Source organism: Gopherus flavomarginatus, chromosome 5 (genome assembly GCF_025201925.1).
Source record: "Gopherus flavomarginatus isolate rGopFla2 chromosome 5, rGopFla2.mat.asm, whole genome shotgun sequence".
In the NCBI taxonomy this organism is placed as follows: Eukaryota; Metazoa; Chordata; order Testudines; family Testudinidae; genus Gopherus; species Gopherus flavomarginatus.
The window spans coordinates 142,487,042-142,502,570 of record NC_066621.1 but is presented as its reverse complement, the minus strand read 5'-3'; the positions used below and the strand labels follow the sequence as shown (position 1 = coordinate 142,502,570).

The 15,529-nt window shown below is 42.2% G+C and overlaps 1 protein-coding gene across 5 annotated transcripts in view; it reads left to right on the top strand.

Moving 5' to 3' along the window:
• Positions 1-15,529, top strand: part of AKT1 (AKT serine/threonine kinase 1) — a 112,592-nt gene that overhangs the window by 76,918 nt on the left and 20,145 nt on the right. For all 5 annotated transcript variants that reach the window (XM_050954182.1, XM_050954186.1, XM_050954185.1 and 2 more), the window contains 4 exons: positions 538-606; positions 1,352-1,477; positions 3,251-3,379; positions 12,460-12,674. In XM_050954182.1, coding sequence (XP_050810139.1) covers positions 538-606; positions 1,352-1,477; positions 3,251-3,379; positions 12,460-12,674 — 539 coding nt within the window. The remainder of the gene's footprint in view (positions 1-537; positions 607-1,351; positions 1,478-3,250; positions 3,380-12,459; positions 12,675-15,529) is intronic.

Sequence of the window (15,529 nt, the reverse complement as noted above, 5' to 3'; positions counted from 1 at the left end):
AAACAAAATAAATCCATGGGTGTGGCAAACAAGCTGGTGGGACATGTGATGCAGGAATGCACATGATACAACTGGATGAAGGCACCTCATGACATTTCACCACTCTCCCTGCCTGTTCTGTTTTTTGTGAATTGATGGTAAATGCATATTGGCAGAATTTCTCAATCCCCTGGCTGGCTGTCAGCCTGGAGCAGCAGCAGTAGAGGAAGCAGAAGGGACAGAGATATAACTGTCCATTAGTAATATAACCCTTTGATAATTTTTGCAAGTGTTAGCCGTGTGTGTTTTTCCAGAATTGATCCCTATGTTAGTTAAACTCCCATATCTGACCTATATGTTATTTTAGTAAAACCACCATGGGATCAGTGTTGAAGTGCTGCTGAAGAACCTATCAGAGAGAAATTTCTATAAAATATTGCTATATTGTTACAATATAATGTATTTTATCTCTATCCCTGTTTCTAAAACTTCACTGAAAGCACTTTTGTAAACCTTGATGTGGGATCTCTGCTAAGTCTGTGTTTAAATTTGTTTCAGGCTTTAAAGTATTCCTTTCAGACACATGATCGTTTGTGTTTTGTTATGGAGTATGCTAATGGAGGAGAGGTAAGGAAACCACGTTAAAAGGCTTTGGGATGTTCCTGAATTTTTTTAATTCAGTTTCATGTTAGGATTTGCTGGGTTTGAGCCCTCATTAACTTACTCATATATGTAGTCCTAACTCACATGAGTAGTCCTGCGTCAGTGGGGCTGTTCGCATGAGTTAGGACTACATACATGAGTAAGGGTTTTCAGGGATGAGTCCCTAATTAACAAAAATTACACTAATATCTTCAAGTCTGTCTTTTGTTGGTGCAGGAGGTTTGTACATCGTGATGCTGCTTTCTAGTTCCTCTACACCATTGAAGCTTTTTGTATTATAATTTCAAAGAACACAGTATTTTGAGGAGAGAGCTGTAAATGAAAACGCATGCTGTTAGACATTTCAGAAGAAGAGAAATCCAATTTATGACAAATAAGGAATCTTCTGCTTTTAAAGTCATGCAATAAAAATCTGGCTTAATAAATAACTAGCTAAGAAATTTTTTTGATTTCTTAGTTATATATACTGACAAAATTAACAGTATATCGAATTGTCAAATAGAGCAGCTGTGAATTTGAAATATATTACATTTATGTTTAATCATTTAATTTATGGTGCAGCTTTTAGAATGTTTCTGAGCATAGCTGTGTCAGGGAGAAAAGGTTCCTTTCTGGATTAATTCTGATTCCAGGCAGAATTGTCTATAAAGTATAGTACATAACTCAGAAGTATGTGCATTCTAAATGTAATAAATTCTTGCTGTTGTAGTTGTTTTTCCATCTCTCAAGAGAGCGTGTCTTTTCTGAAGACCGGGCTCGGTTTTATGGAGCTGAGATTGTATCAGCACTGGATTACCTGCATTCAGAGAAGAATGTGGTTTATAGAGATTTAAAGGTACTTAGAAGACTGTTAATTTCATAAGATATTAAAAATGGGTTTGGACTGTTACAGTTCTTAAAGTCACAGAAGCTGATCATACTGAAATACAATAAACCTATCCACCAAACTTTGTTATAAAAGAAATATTACAGCTATATTATTATTGGCCGTGATCATTATAAGATCTCAAACTAAGCACTTGAATACTGTACAAGGTGCTGTAGAAAGTGTACTTTGGGGATTGATTCACTCCAAGTGTATGGAACCTGTGCGTTGGTAGAATATGAAGGGGCACTCTGTTATTGGGGATGCATCTCCATATGGATATGAAATTAAAGAATTGTCCACTTTATTATGAAAAAGACCCTGGTAGTTCTTCTAAGCAATGGAGTGTATTTGTGATGTCTCAGTCAATTTCCTGCTCTATGTACAAATTCAAACTGTGTGAACATTCTGCTCCCTTGCCCTATTTTTCACTTGCAGTTAAAATGCTAAGTTTTCACTTGGTTTTCTGTTTGGGAGGAAAAATGAATCATACAAACTTTTGTGTTCTTTCTCATTTAAGAATGATGGCTGCATTCCCTCACCAGAAGTGTATGAGAAGTGCTATTACTATACTTTCAGTCCACAGTTCATTTTAGTTGCTGGGTATATAGGGACGTGGATAAACTGGAGAGAGTTCAGAGAAGAGCCACAAGAATGATTCAAGGTTTAGAAAACAGGCCGTATAGTGACAGACTCAGGGAGCTCGATCTAGTTAATTTACCAAAGAGAAGGTTAAGGGGTCACTTTATTACAATCTATAAGTGTCTACACAGTGAACAAATATTTAATAATGGGCTCTTCATTCTAGCAGAGAAAGATATAACAAAATCCAATGGCTGTAAATTGAAGCTAGACAAATTCAGTCTGGAAATAAGATGTAAATTTTTAACAGTGGAAGTAATTAACCACTGGAGAACCTTACCAACGTTCATGGTGGATTCTCCATCACTGACCATTTTAAAATCAAGATTGAATGTTTTTTTCTAAAAGAACTGGCCTACAAATTATTTGGGGAAGTTCTGTGGCCTGTGTTATATAGCTAGTCAGACTAGATGAACTCAATGGTCCCTTTTGGCCTTGGAATCCATGAATATTCAAGCTGTTATGAAATTCAGTAGGAGTTAAGCACCTGTCTCTCTGAGGCTCCTTTGAAAACTCCACCCTATATCATACATACCGTCAGCATATAGAACTTATTTTCATGAACTATGTGTAGTTCCATCAGAAATGGATAGTGCCAGAATTCTCTCAGTTTTTAGATAATTGCCAAATTTTGAGTAAATGTACAGCATATTTACTATGCAACGTGTAGTATTGTAAATTGATCCCTTAGCTTTAAATCAATTCATTTTTTTTTTATCACTGCTGCTAGCCTCTGTTAGTACTGAAATGGCCTATGAAAGATGCTCTAAGTAAAATCAGGGGCAAAGGAGTTCCTTTGTTGTTTTTAAATTTTGTGCTTTTGCTGACTATAACATTTAAGAAGCTTAGATGTAGTATGACTATTTTCTATATTCTCATTATATGTATGTCAACTGCCCAATGATCTCAAGTTCCTTTTCTGAAGTTATCCCTAAGGGAAATGATGTAAATGTATATTTACATGGTACGTGCTTTGGTAGCTAGTATAATTCTTATCCCAGGATGAACAGGGCTGAAAAGAATAACCAAGTATTTTACAAACTCACTCATGTGTATGGACTGTGTATCTAATGACCATTTTAATTTGGATTTTTATCTAAGTTGGAAAATCTTATGCTGGATAAAGATGGACACATAAAAATAACAGACTTTGGGCTATGCAAAGAAGGTATCAAGGATGGAGCAACAATGAAGACTTTCTGTGGCACTCCAGAATATCTTGCACCAGAGGTACCTTTATTACACCTATCGTACCTAAATATATTCTTAAATAAATGCCGTTCTTGAGATAGCAGAATTATTAAAAATTTCCTGGACTAACTATGCTTTATTTGTAAAAAGTGTATATCTTATTTTATGACACAGGTAAAAACCTTTTTATTCATTGTTCTGCAAAATTTTGTATAGAGAAATGTTAAATGTTTCACATAGATTATTTTCTTTCGTCTTTAAGAAGATTAAAGTACAGTTCACTTCCTGGAGTATATAAAAGTTATCATTATATAGCAGGGTGTATTTTTACATTAAATTTTTAAAATTAAATAGCTATGGAAAAATATATTGAATCTACTTCAAATCCTTTTAAAATTAAATGAGTAATATTTGTGATGGATGTGGAACTGCTCTATATAATAATTTATGAATGCTGTCTGTTGATGTGGTTATTGGGATGCTCCCTGTGTGACTATACTGATCTAATTTAATAGGGGTCCCTAAGCAAGAACAAGCAGGCTGGGGAATAGCATGGCTCAAGACAAGCCACTTCTCAGCAAACACTTGAGAGACATTTAGAGACAACGCCAGGACAGGAATAGTCCTGGGAAGCAGAAGATCGAAAGGTCTGTGGCAGGGTTAAAAAGGAAAACTTGAGGAATTCAGGGACTGGTGGTTAGGAGGAAGTCGGTCCAGGGGAACCAGATTGAGGGATAGGCACCCAAAGGGGGTATCTGAAGACAGGGGCGGCTTCAGGCACCAGCACGCGAAGCGCATGCCTGGGGCGGCAAGCCACGGGGGGCGCTCTGTTGGTCGCCGTGAGGGTGGCAGGCAGGTTGCCTTCGGCGGCATGCCTGCGGAGGGTCCTCTGGTCCCGCAGCTTCGGCGAACCTCCTGCAGGCATGCCGCCGAATCCACGGGACTGGGGACCTCCCGCAGGCAAGCCGCCAAAGGCAGCCTGCCTGCTGTGCTTGGGGCGGCAAAATACCTAGAGCCGCCTCTGTCTGAAGAAGTTACCCTCTTAGGTTACCATCAGAGGATGGTACGGCTTTAGGGAAAATAGACTGATGTTCTAAAATCTGTTCTTTTTCAAGTGATGTTCCTGTGGGTGCTTGTGCGCCCCTGTGCCTCTAGTCGGAGAATTTTGACAGCAGTATCCATTCAGGCTGCACATGCACTCTCCTTGTATTGTGCCTGTAGCGGCAGCTAACTAGCTGCCAACCTCGTCAGTGCCTTCTCAACCGCCCTTGCTCCGAGTCAGAGCTTCGGCAGTGCCTCTGTGCAACTTACCTTTAAATTTAGGATTAGCTGTACAGTGTAGTAGATTGAATAGCTAGGTAGAATTTGTTTCCTATCCCTTTTCATTTTCTTTTTTCTCCTCACTTAAAAAAAATATTTTTTACTTTGTTTTCATTCACCCCTCTCAGGGATAATTTTACCTGTGAATGCCCATGTCTCCGAGCTTTAAATGTCGCCTCTCCTGCCGAGAGGCAATTCCAGTCTCGGATGGACATTCCTAGTGTGTCTGCTGCTTGGGGGAAACATAAGTACCTCAGAAGTGCTTTCATTGCCAAAGAGGGGGCCTTAAACTCATCCTCATGGAGAAATCTCTCCACCCAGCCTCCAACCCAGGATCACAAACTCCTCCTGGTCGCACACCTTGGCTTGTGACAGACTTCCCTCACTGACTGTGCACAGGAAGGACTTGTCTCCCAGAAAAAGGACAAAGAAGAGAGCTACCACTTCTCCTATGACAGGAGCCTTGAAAAAGACGTGTTCTCCAACTCTCCATATTATCAGTATGAACCACGCCATGGCTAAGTACCTACAAGTCAGCAGGATCTTCCACTAACACTAAAGCCAAAGACCCTAAGCGGGCAGGCTCTCAGAAGGACGGCAGAGACAAGACTACCCCTTCTACTATGACACCGACTGCAGCAACTAAGCAAACTAAACACTCGGTACTGAGCACCTCTGCAGTGCCTCAGCTTATGGCGCCATCTCCTGGCCCTCTGGCACATAGTGCAGAGACAGCGGTACCAAAGTGTACTTTACGTCCTTCGGTACAGACACGATCAGCACCGATTCTCCTGGTGGCTCAACACCTCCTGGTACCAACACAATTCCCGGTACTGCAACAATTACAGATTCTTGAGATCTCTTTTGGAACACAACAGTTTTTCCGACATAAGGACTTAGTGGTTGCTGTGGCACCAGAATCACCTCTTCTCGGTACTGATATAGCATCGATACATTCAGCACCGTTAGACAGACAGACAGATATGCCTCTCCTTTTTCCGGTGAGGAGGACGACGACGAGGAGGGGAGATGTTTATTCCTCACACCACTCTTCACCTATCCAGGGAATCGACAGACCAGATCTTTAGGAACAGCCAGGACACCGCTCCAGAGCTGGTACCCAGGGGTGGTATGGACATCCATGGATGCCACCACCAGTGTCATTCCTGCCATAGTGGCCATATTGGGACCCGGAGGCAATATTACTACAAGCCTTCCAGTACCTCCAGGGAAAAGCAGAGACGCACTCCAGCAGCGTCAGAGAAGAGGCTCCCATGAGCTCCCTGAGGAGACTTTTGAGAAAACAGAGGAGGCTCTAGATTAGGAGGCCACTTCTGCAACTAACACCTCCTGTTCCTCTCCAGATGAGACTATCATGCTTCTGCTACCTACAACAGAGATGATTTTAAGCAATTTCAGGGGTTGTTTAAAAGAATGGCGGACACGCTCCAAATCCCCCTGGAAGAGGTTGCTAAGTCCCAGTACAAGTTGGTGGACGTATCACACACGTCAGCCTCCTGCAAAATAGCCCTTCCTATAATGAGGCACTCATGGATCCTGCCAAGACCAGCTGCCAGACACCCACAACAATCCTCTATTTGTAACAGGGCGGATAACAAGTGTTGCGTCCCATCGAAGGACCTAGAATTCTATTTTCACACCCCCAACCAAACTCATAGAAGCTGTCAACGAGCAGGGCAGACAACACTATTCAAGGACCACCCCATATGATAGAGTGGAAAAGACTGCATCTTTTTGGTCACCAGGCCTATTCATCAGCAACATTGTAGTTCAGAATAGCCAACTATGAAGCCTTGATGGCAAAATACAATCACACAAAAAACTCCAAACTGTTTGAATTTAGTGACTTTATCCCTGAAGACAAAAAGGAGCAATTTAGGTCAGTCATTTCTGAAGGCCGTCTCCTGGCAAGAGCAGATCTGCAGGCATCCTTAGACTCAGCAAACACAGTGGCAAGATCTATTGCAACTGCCACAGTAATGCAATATGCCCCTTGGCTCCTTCTGTCTGGATTCCCAAAGGAGGTGCAATCCACCAGAGAGGATCTTCCCTTTGAAGGTCCAGAACTATTTGCAGGTAAGACCAACAAGTCCTTCCACGCACTGAAAGACTCTAAAGCAACTCTTTGGTTTTTAGGCATCTACATACCTGCACAAAAATGAAAACAGGGCATATATGACCCATCACAACACCCAAGATCAGTGCCTTACACACAACCGCAGAGGCAGTATGACGCCCAGAGGCAGAGGCAAAGACCCACAAGATGTAGGCCACTCCCATCTCAATCTCCTTCATCACAACATCCTGGACCAAAACATCAAATTTGATGGTTTGGTTGACGGTCCGAGAGACCTCCCCCAATTCCAGTGGCTGAAACCTCTTTCTACCAACCATCCCTCTACAGACCATTTGACACCATTCTGCCCAGCATGGCTAATTATTACTTCAGACAAATGGGTGCTGGAAATTATCACCACCAGTTAGTCCATCCAGTTCACCTCCATTCCCCCCACCTACCCTCACAAGCACCTTCTGAGGCATGAAGTAGACCGTCTCCTGCACTTGGGTGCAGTAGAACCAGTATCGGTACAACACAGAGGGAAGGGCCTTTATTCCCATTATTTCTTAACCTAGAAAAAGACTGGGGGTTGGAGGCCCATTCTTGATCTGAGAAACGTAAACAAATTTGTCAAAACACATTTATCAGGATGGTTACTTTAGCAACAGTAATCTCATGAGGGAACTGGTTTTTGGCCCTTGACCTGCAAGACTCATACTTTCATGTCACCAGACATCCATCACACAGGCGGTTCCTCCAGTTTGTTTTGGGACAAGATCACTATGAGTACAAGGTACTGCTCTTTGGCCTCTCCACGGCCCCTCGAGTTTTTTCCAAAGTTCTAGCAGTGACAGTGGCCCATATGTGCAAGCAAGGGGTCATGATATACCCATATTTAGATGACTGTCTGCTCAAAGACCCCACTCGGGAAGAAGCCATACAAAAGACAACATCACTCTTTTCAAAACTCGGTCTTAAAATAAACATTCAGAAGTCAACAGTGACACCAGTACACGAACTATAATTCATTGGGGTTCATTAGAACTCGTTAGCGGTGAAAGCTTCCCTACTGCCACACAGATTTGTCACTATAGTGTATCTGATCAATGCTACAGTGAACAGTCCAAACCTCTTCCAGGACTTACCTCCAACTACTAGGCCACCAGACCTACGTTTGAACCCTTGGCTGCATGTTCACTATTACACCTTTCAGTGAAAGTAGCCTTCCTCGTCACCATCATGTCCACAAGATGCGAAGGAGAATTTTCAAGAACAAGGTCACTCTAAGATGGCATCCTAAATTTCTACCTAATGTACCCTCTGCGTTCCACCTCAACTAACCTATCAATCTTCCTGCATTCTTCCCTAAGCTTCATAAGAACAGGCAAGAAGCAGCACTTCATTCTCTAGATGTCAGAAGGGCACTAGCCTTTTATCTCGAAAGGACTAAACCATTCAGGTAGGCACCAAAACTGTTTCTCTCGACTACACAGAGATCTAAAGGAGAAGCTATATCTAAGGAGAGACTCTCCAAATGGATTTCAGAGTGCATTCATCTCTGCTACAGCCAAGACGAACTGCAACCCCTACTGGGGGGTTAGAACGCATTCTACCAGGTCGCTTTCCATGTCGGTAGCCTTCCTTAATGCTGTGCCTATTACGGACATATGTAAAGCAGCCACTTGGTCCTTAGCCCACACATTCATTCAGCACTACACAATCGAGCAAGATTCGACGTCTGACACTTTATTAAGACTCACGGTCCTAACATCGGTCACAGATCCAACTCTGAAGCTTCTCACTTCCACTGAGGGGCACCTCTCTACAGTCACCTGAAGTGAAGCACCCATAAGGACAGCACTCGAAGAAGCGAGGATTGCTCACCTCGTACAGTAACTGAAGTTCTTCGAGGTGTATATCTCTGTGGGTGCTCCACTACCCACCTTTCTCCCTTCTACTTTGGAGTTTTTGCAAGGTCCTCTGCACTTCAGAAGGAACTGAGGTGGGGGTTGGCCACCTAGTGCTAGTTAACTGCCGCTACAGGTGCGAGACGGGGAGAGCCCATGTGCAGCCCAACCGGGTACTGCTGTCAAAGTTCTCTGACTAGAGGCACAGGGCGCCCAGTCACCTGAAGTGGAGCACCCACAGGGACACACATCTTGAAGAACCTCAGCTACTGCACAAGGTGAGTGACCCTCTCTTTTGCTCTAAATGCTTTATTCCTTCTGCAAAATAAACCATCCTTTAGGAAAGCAGTTTTGTCACTGTGTAACGCTGCTCAGAGACTCCCAAAGGGAAGAACTGCAGGTTGTCAGAGCTCACTCAGACTTCCTGAGTATGCATGATTGATACACAGGGTTGATGGTCTAAGGCCCAGTCTAATTAGAGGTAGAACAGCGGAATTTGGGCCTGGGATTGGTAAAGGCACAAGGTCTGACGCTTGAGGGGGTACACTCAGAGAGACTAGGTAGGGGACAGAGGTGCAGCTAGCCCGTACCATTATAGAGCTATATATATATTCCCCAAAGTGAATAGTGTACCATCCTTTTCTGGAAGGAACAATACAGACAAATAATCTGTGTTTAAAAGTTTACATTTCTTTGTACTAAAGAAATTTTGCAGAACATAAATTAGCAGAAATGTTTACATGACTGTCCTCTTCAAAACTTTTTAAACATTTCCCCTGAACTGTTTGCAGTCTAGACAGTGGAGCACTGTGCTAGTGCTCAACAGCATGAAAATGAAACCATGGCTCCATTTCACTCTTTGTCCAAGCTGGGTGAAATGCACAAAGTAAACAGTCTTTCAGTTATAGCAGCTTAAGGCACAAGTACAGAAATTGATTATGTGGAAAAGTTACCTTTGGGAAACATTACTTTTGTTTTTATTTTGTTCCACTGATGGCTCATGTCCTTTCTGGAGGCTTCTGGAAGGCAGCTGTATTCATTTTTTCCAGCTCTTTGTAGAGGCATCCAGCTGCTTCATTGAAATGGAGAACCTGGACACCTCTCAAAGTAGCTTGAAGCAAGGAGATGGAGCTAGCCTCATGATGTCTGCCAGCTCTCATGGACAACCAGAAGCTCCTTTCAGTGGTGGATAGTTTGAGAAGCACTGACACAAAGTGTTATCAGTAAACAGCTAAAGCAGTTTGTTGTTTACAAATATGGCTTTGAATCTGCCATTGTCCCTTTTAAAAGCAATGTTAAACTTTAGTCTCTGATTATAACTGCGGATTTTGTGGGCCAGTGAAAGACTGGGCAAATCTCATTGGAGATTATTTAACTTTTGAATTTTTTCCTTTTGCGGAATGTGTGTGAAGCAGCCACAGAATGTCTCTATATGGATTACCTCTCAATCATTTTCCTTTAATATTCATAATGATCTGGCTTAACCATAATACAGAAGGACAAATCCTCTTGACTAACCTAGGTCACTCCCTTCATTGCAAATCCAAGCCGTGGGTTGGAGTGTTAAATTCTGAAGGCTTTTGTCATCTGGCTGATAGCATGCAGAAAATCTGGAAATTGTGCGTGAATGAGTATTCTGTATGTTTAAGGTCATGTATCCTTAAAAGTAGAGGTCTCTTCTTCTCCTCTCTATTTGTAACTTGAATCCAGCATAAAAGTGTGTTTATACAGTTGTTGAATAGTTGCTTTTAGGTTCGTACTGGAATCTTGTGCATGGATGGCAGTGACTCAGCTGCATCAGCTTTGATGTGTCAGATATATTGATGACTATCCTGTTTACAGCTGTTGTGTCTTCTCTTGTAAATTCCATCACACAGCTGCCAAGAACTGTTATGAACTGATCAGCTGCTTAATTGAAGTTAAATGACCTTGTTACCTCTTCCTTCTCATTTACCATGCACATTGCAATAAATCTTGGGGATATAAATACCTTTCATGCTATTTGTATATTATTTTTTCTCTCCTCAGTTGTGAACATATTTAAAGTAAGATTAAATCATTGTCCTGTTTTGTATAAACATTAATATAAGCACTGCGGTGTTTGTGAGAAGTATTTTTTACTTTAAAAAATAAGGATTGGTTCTAGTTCTGTGCTGTATGGAGGTAAGAAATTCAGGGTTCTAGTTAGTAATCTGAATTATAACTAGTGTTGTTTTTGTATCTTGGCCAAATTATCATTGTTGCATTTTAGAAGGCCTGATTTTGTAGGACTTGATCTTGACTTAAAAAAAAAAAATCCTATTGTGTATCTACTTTATTTTAAGTAACCTAAGTGGTCTAGAATTAACAGGAAGTGCTTAGTGAAAGGGTGTGGGTCAGAAATATGGCTAACTACATTATCACACAATATCTCCTGTGAAGTTAGAGCCTGTGATTTCTCATAAAGGATGAGGCTGGCTCCTGGAATCCTGGCAGACAAGCAGCTGTGTTGGTCTTATACATATATGGGGCAGCTGTAGAACCAGCTGTCGTTTGGTGTGAATCATACAGCAAGAGATGCTGTAAATAGACCTGTGCGGGGTAATCTAATACCTGACAGCCTTTGGGTTTTTACTGCAGGACTTTTTTCTGGTTCAGACAATTTTTAAGGCAGAATACTAAATAATTAGTGTATAGAGAGAACACAAACAATTTTTTTACAAAGAAAATCTTGATTTTTCTATTTAGCCACAGGATCTTAATAATTAATTCGTAAAGCACCAGATCCTGCTCCCATGGAAGTTAGTCAGCTGGCTCTTTGGTCCTGATTCCCAATGAAGACTTTTATTTCTGAGCATAAATGGTTCTGAAGTGCAGTTCTGTAAACTGGGTAGGCACTGACACTGCATAGCACTAAAGAATAGACAAACAGTGCTTTTACCTCGTACCAGTGATAAACACTAAAGTGCAGAACTGTAAGGAGAGTAAAGCTATCAAATATCATGTAATCCAACCCAAACTTGGGGATACAATTTTCTTTTACCTAATTGTAATAGTAGATTTTCTCCACTGTGAGAGAGAAACAATTTTTTTTCCTGAACATCTGTGTGTGTATGGTAAGGAGACTGCAAATTGAAAAAATGTAGGGCCAGATTTTCAAAAGCACATTGCTCCTATTTAGGGCAACATAAAGGCCAGAAGTGCAAAAGAGGACTGAGCTATTTTGAATCTTTGGCCCTTACAGTTTAATTCAGATCAGCAATTCTTCTAAAACTTGCAAGCAGTCTTTCATGGGTTGCAGCATAGCTTTTCTGGTGAGAATAAAGAAAATGCACAAGTTGGCATGGAGAGGGAACAGATATGATTGTAGCTTTGGAGCAACAGGTTAATCAGTCCTCTCCTGCCCCCCAAATGGCATCCTGTTTTTAAAATGGGGCCCCATTTGGAATGGTTTCTAATGAATAAGTTAGGATTTAACAGCTGGCTTTGTAATCTGAGAACAGACTTGGGTTCTCAGCCTCTAGGCCTTAGAAGGTTATGCATATCATGGAAGTAGTGTGTGGGGGGAGGTGGGGGTGGGGGGGGTGCCATCTCTCGCTAGCCTTCTTTCCTTCTTGCTTGCCTAGAGCGTTCCCTGTTGATAAATCATTGGTGTGCATTAGTGTCAGTAGTCTGCAACAGGATCTGCTCTCTCGGCTGCAGCAAATATACTGTGCCTGCAGAGTTGTGAAATGCATGAAAATGAATATAATAGTATAAGTCCTGTCACTTGGATTCCCTGCATGTTCACAGCATAGGAATACATACTAACGCTGTTCTCTACGTTTCTTCAGGTGCTGGAAGATAATGACTATGGTCGTGCAGTGGACTGGTGGGGCTTAGGAGTCGTAATGTATGAAATGATGTGTGGCCGGCTCCCTTTCTATAATCAGGACCATGAGAAGCTCTTTGAACTTATCCTCATGGAGGAGATTAGGTTTCCACGCACTTTGTCACCTGAAGCAAAATCTCTTCTGTCAGGTTTGCTGAAGAAGGATCCTAAGCAAAGGTGAGACCGTTTTTTAAAAATCAAACATTTTAATGTCTTTGGTTTTCTGATGATAGCTGTGGTTGCATTTCTTCTTTGGGTCCACCACATCAAAACAAACACAGGAAGGGGCACAATCAGCTGAGGTACTAAACAAAAAAGAACACATATGACTGTCCAGTTATTTCAGAAAATGAGTTTAAAATAGTTTCTCTCCAATGTTGCGGTTGGAAAGACCCACACAATCAGAGCAAGTTGTGCATTCAACCACACTTTGTATATGGTCATTTTCACTAAGGGCTAGTCTACACTGGCAATGTTAAAGCGCTGTCGTGGCAGAGCACTGGGGGAGAGCTCTCCCAGCGCTCTAAAAAAACCACCTCCACGAGGGGCATAGCTATCAGCACTGGTGCACTTGTCTACACTGGCGCTTTGAAGCGCTGAAATTTACTGCACTCGGTGGGGTGTTTTTTCACACCCCCGAGGGAGAAAGTTGCAGCGCTGTAAAGTGCCAATGTAGACAAGCCCTAAGTAAACACACGAGAAGGGGAAAGGTGTTTTCCCCTCTAATTTCTTTCAGTGTTTGGGATAAGTGTGATTTTTTTTTTTAATGACTGTGTCCCTTTAAACATTGCAGATTTATCAGGAACTAATAGTAGTTGAAAGATCCAACAAACTGGTTTCTTCTTTATTGTTTTAAATGTTGCTAGAGACTGGGTACTCCAAAAGGCAACAGGAAGCAAATGCAGTAATTGCAAAACACCCTGGCTGCCATTATATTGTACAGAAGGCTATAACCCAAACAAACCACATAACCCATTCTAGATCACAGCAAACATGACTTTTGCATGCTCTACAGTGACTGCTTTCACGTCTACAATTTTGTTTTCTGTTTCTTAGTTCCATGTTGAATCAGGGGGCTGTTAGCAGCGCTGCCCCGCAACTTAGTGGGTAGATGGTATTGGAATATATGGAGATATTGCTATCTCATAGAGCTGGAAGGGACCCTGAAAGGTCATTGAGTCCAGCCTCCTGCCTTCACTAGCAGGACCAAGTACTGATTTTGCCCCAGATTCCTAAGTGGCCCCTTCAAGGACTGAACTCACAACCCTGGGTTTAGCAAGCCAATGCTCAAACCACTGAGCTATCCCTCCCCCTGTGCTGTGTAGTTGGCCCTCTTTCTCTGCTCCCTTCTTGTTGGTTTTTTAATGATAACCATAAGTGAAAGACTTCATACACAACAAACAGTACAATAGTGCAGGATTACAAACCTTCCCACAGTGACCTAGCACTGCTTACAACCAACTGCACCACTGCCAATCGCACATGTACAAAAATAACATCTGTCCCCAGAAAACTGAGATTGACCCTGAAATGGAGACTTTTAAAAGAATGTAAGGCATGGGCTTTTTGGTCTGTCCTTTTATTTTTTTTTATTTTTATTTTTTTTTTGAACTTCTTATGCTCAGACTCCTGTGTGCGTGTGACATTAGTCTTGCCAAGTCTCACAAATGTATAGCAAGGTGACTGGCCCCCCCGCTGGAGGACCCCACTTAGTTCGGGGCCACACTGTGGTAGGTACAAACACTTAGTAAGAACCAGGCCCTGCAAGGGATCAGTCTAGTTCAAAGCGTAATGGTGATACACCTCTACCCCAATAGAACACAACACGAATTCGGATATAATGCGGTAAAGTAGCAGGGAGCCCCAGGCCCTTTAAAGTGCCATCCGAGCCGCACTGCTTTACTGTGTTATATCCAAATTTGTGTGGAACCCCAGGCCCTTTAAATCACCTCCCAAGCCCTGCTGCCAGAGCTCTGGCGGTGATTTAAAGGGCCCAGGGCTTCCCGCAGCGCCTGGAGCCCTGAGCCCTTTAAATCACCACCAAGGAAGCTCTTGCTGGTACGCCGTACCAGACTAAACCCGATATAACAGGGTCTCACCTATGAGGTGGTGAGATTTTTTGACTCTTGAGGACTGCGTCATATCGGGGTAGAGATGTACTAGGAACTGGAACTGGGACTTGCCATACTCGTGCAGGGGCTACCAAACATCCATCAGATGGGAACAATTTTTAATCCCTTCTGAGCTGGGTAGGATCCAAACCACTAACCTACAAATGAGAGATTCTGTAGTTTATTAGCAATACCCTGAGGAATCCAATCGCTATTAAACACTAACATTGGACCTGTGAGAATGAGACAGCGTTCCAGAAAAGTTTGCATCTTAGATCAAGTTCTCACCTTTCTGTAGCTTACGCAGGCAGCCTCTTCCAATCTCTGGAAACACAGGCAAAATCTCGTTCAAGCCTCTCTGTCTGCCACACCCCATTAATGGAGCAGCTCCTCTTAACCAAAATACAAACAATAAAATAAATATTAACACAACATTCAGTTCACTTCTAGATGCAATGTTTTGCAGTATAAAATAGTTCCAATTATTACTCCAAGGTTCTTATGCTAACTTTACTGTTGTATATGTTTTCACTTCCACATGAATCATCAGCAGCAGGGTTTGAATGTACAACCTTCTGATCCATAGAACAGTGGTTCTCAAAATTTTTCTTCCACAGACTGCTTGAAAATTGCTGAGGGTCTCGACGGACCACGTAATGATCTTTCCAAATGTTGTTTGTACCGTTAGCTAACTATTGTAAAGCGCTTTGGATAAAAGCGCTATATAAAAAAAGTTAATAAACTTTTTTTGTTCTACAAATAAAAGCACACAACTCTTATTTTAATATCAGCAGTATGACCTTTCTAAAGCGATGGATTCGCCCTCTCCCCCCGCCACGGCAGCCCCCAAGCTGGGGCTGGAAAGGAGGAGGGTCTCTCCCCAGCAGCTCCAACCCTGGAGCTGGGGAAAGTCGCCTCTTT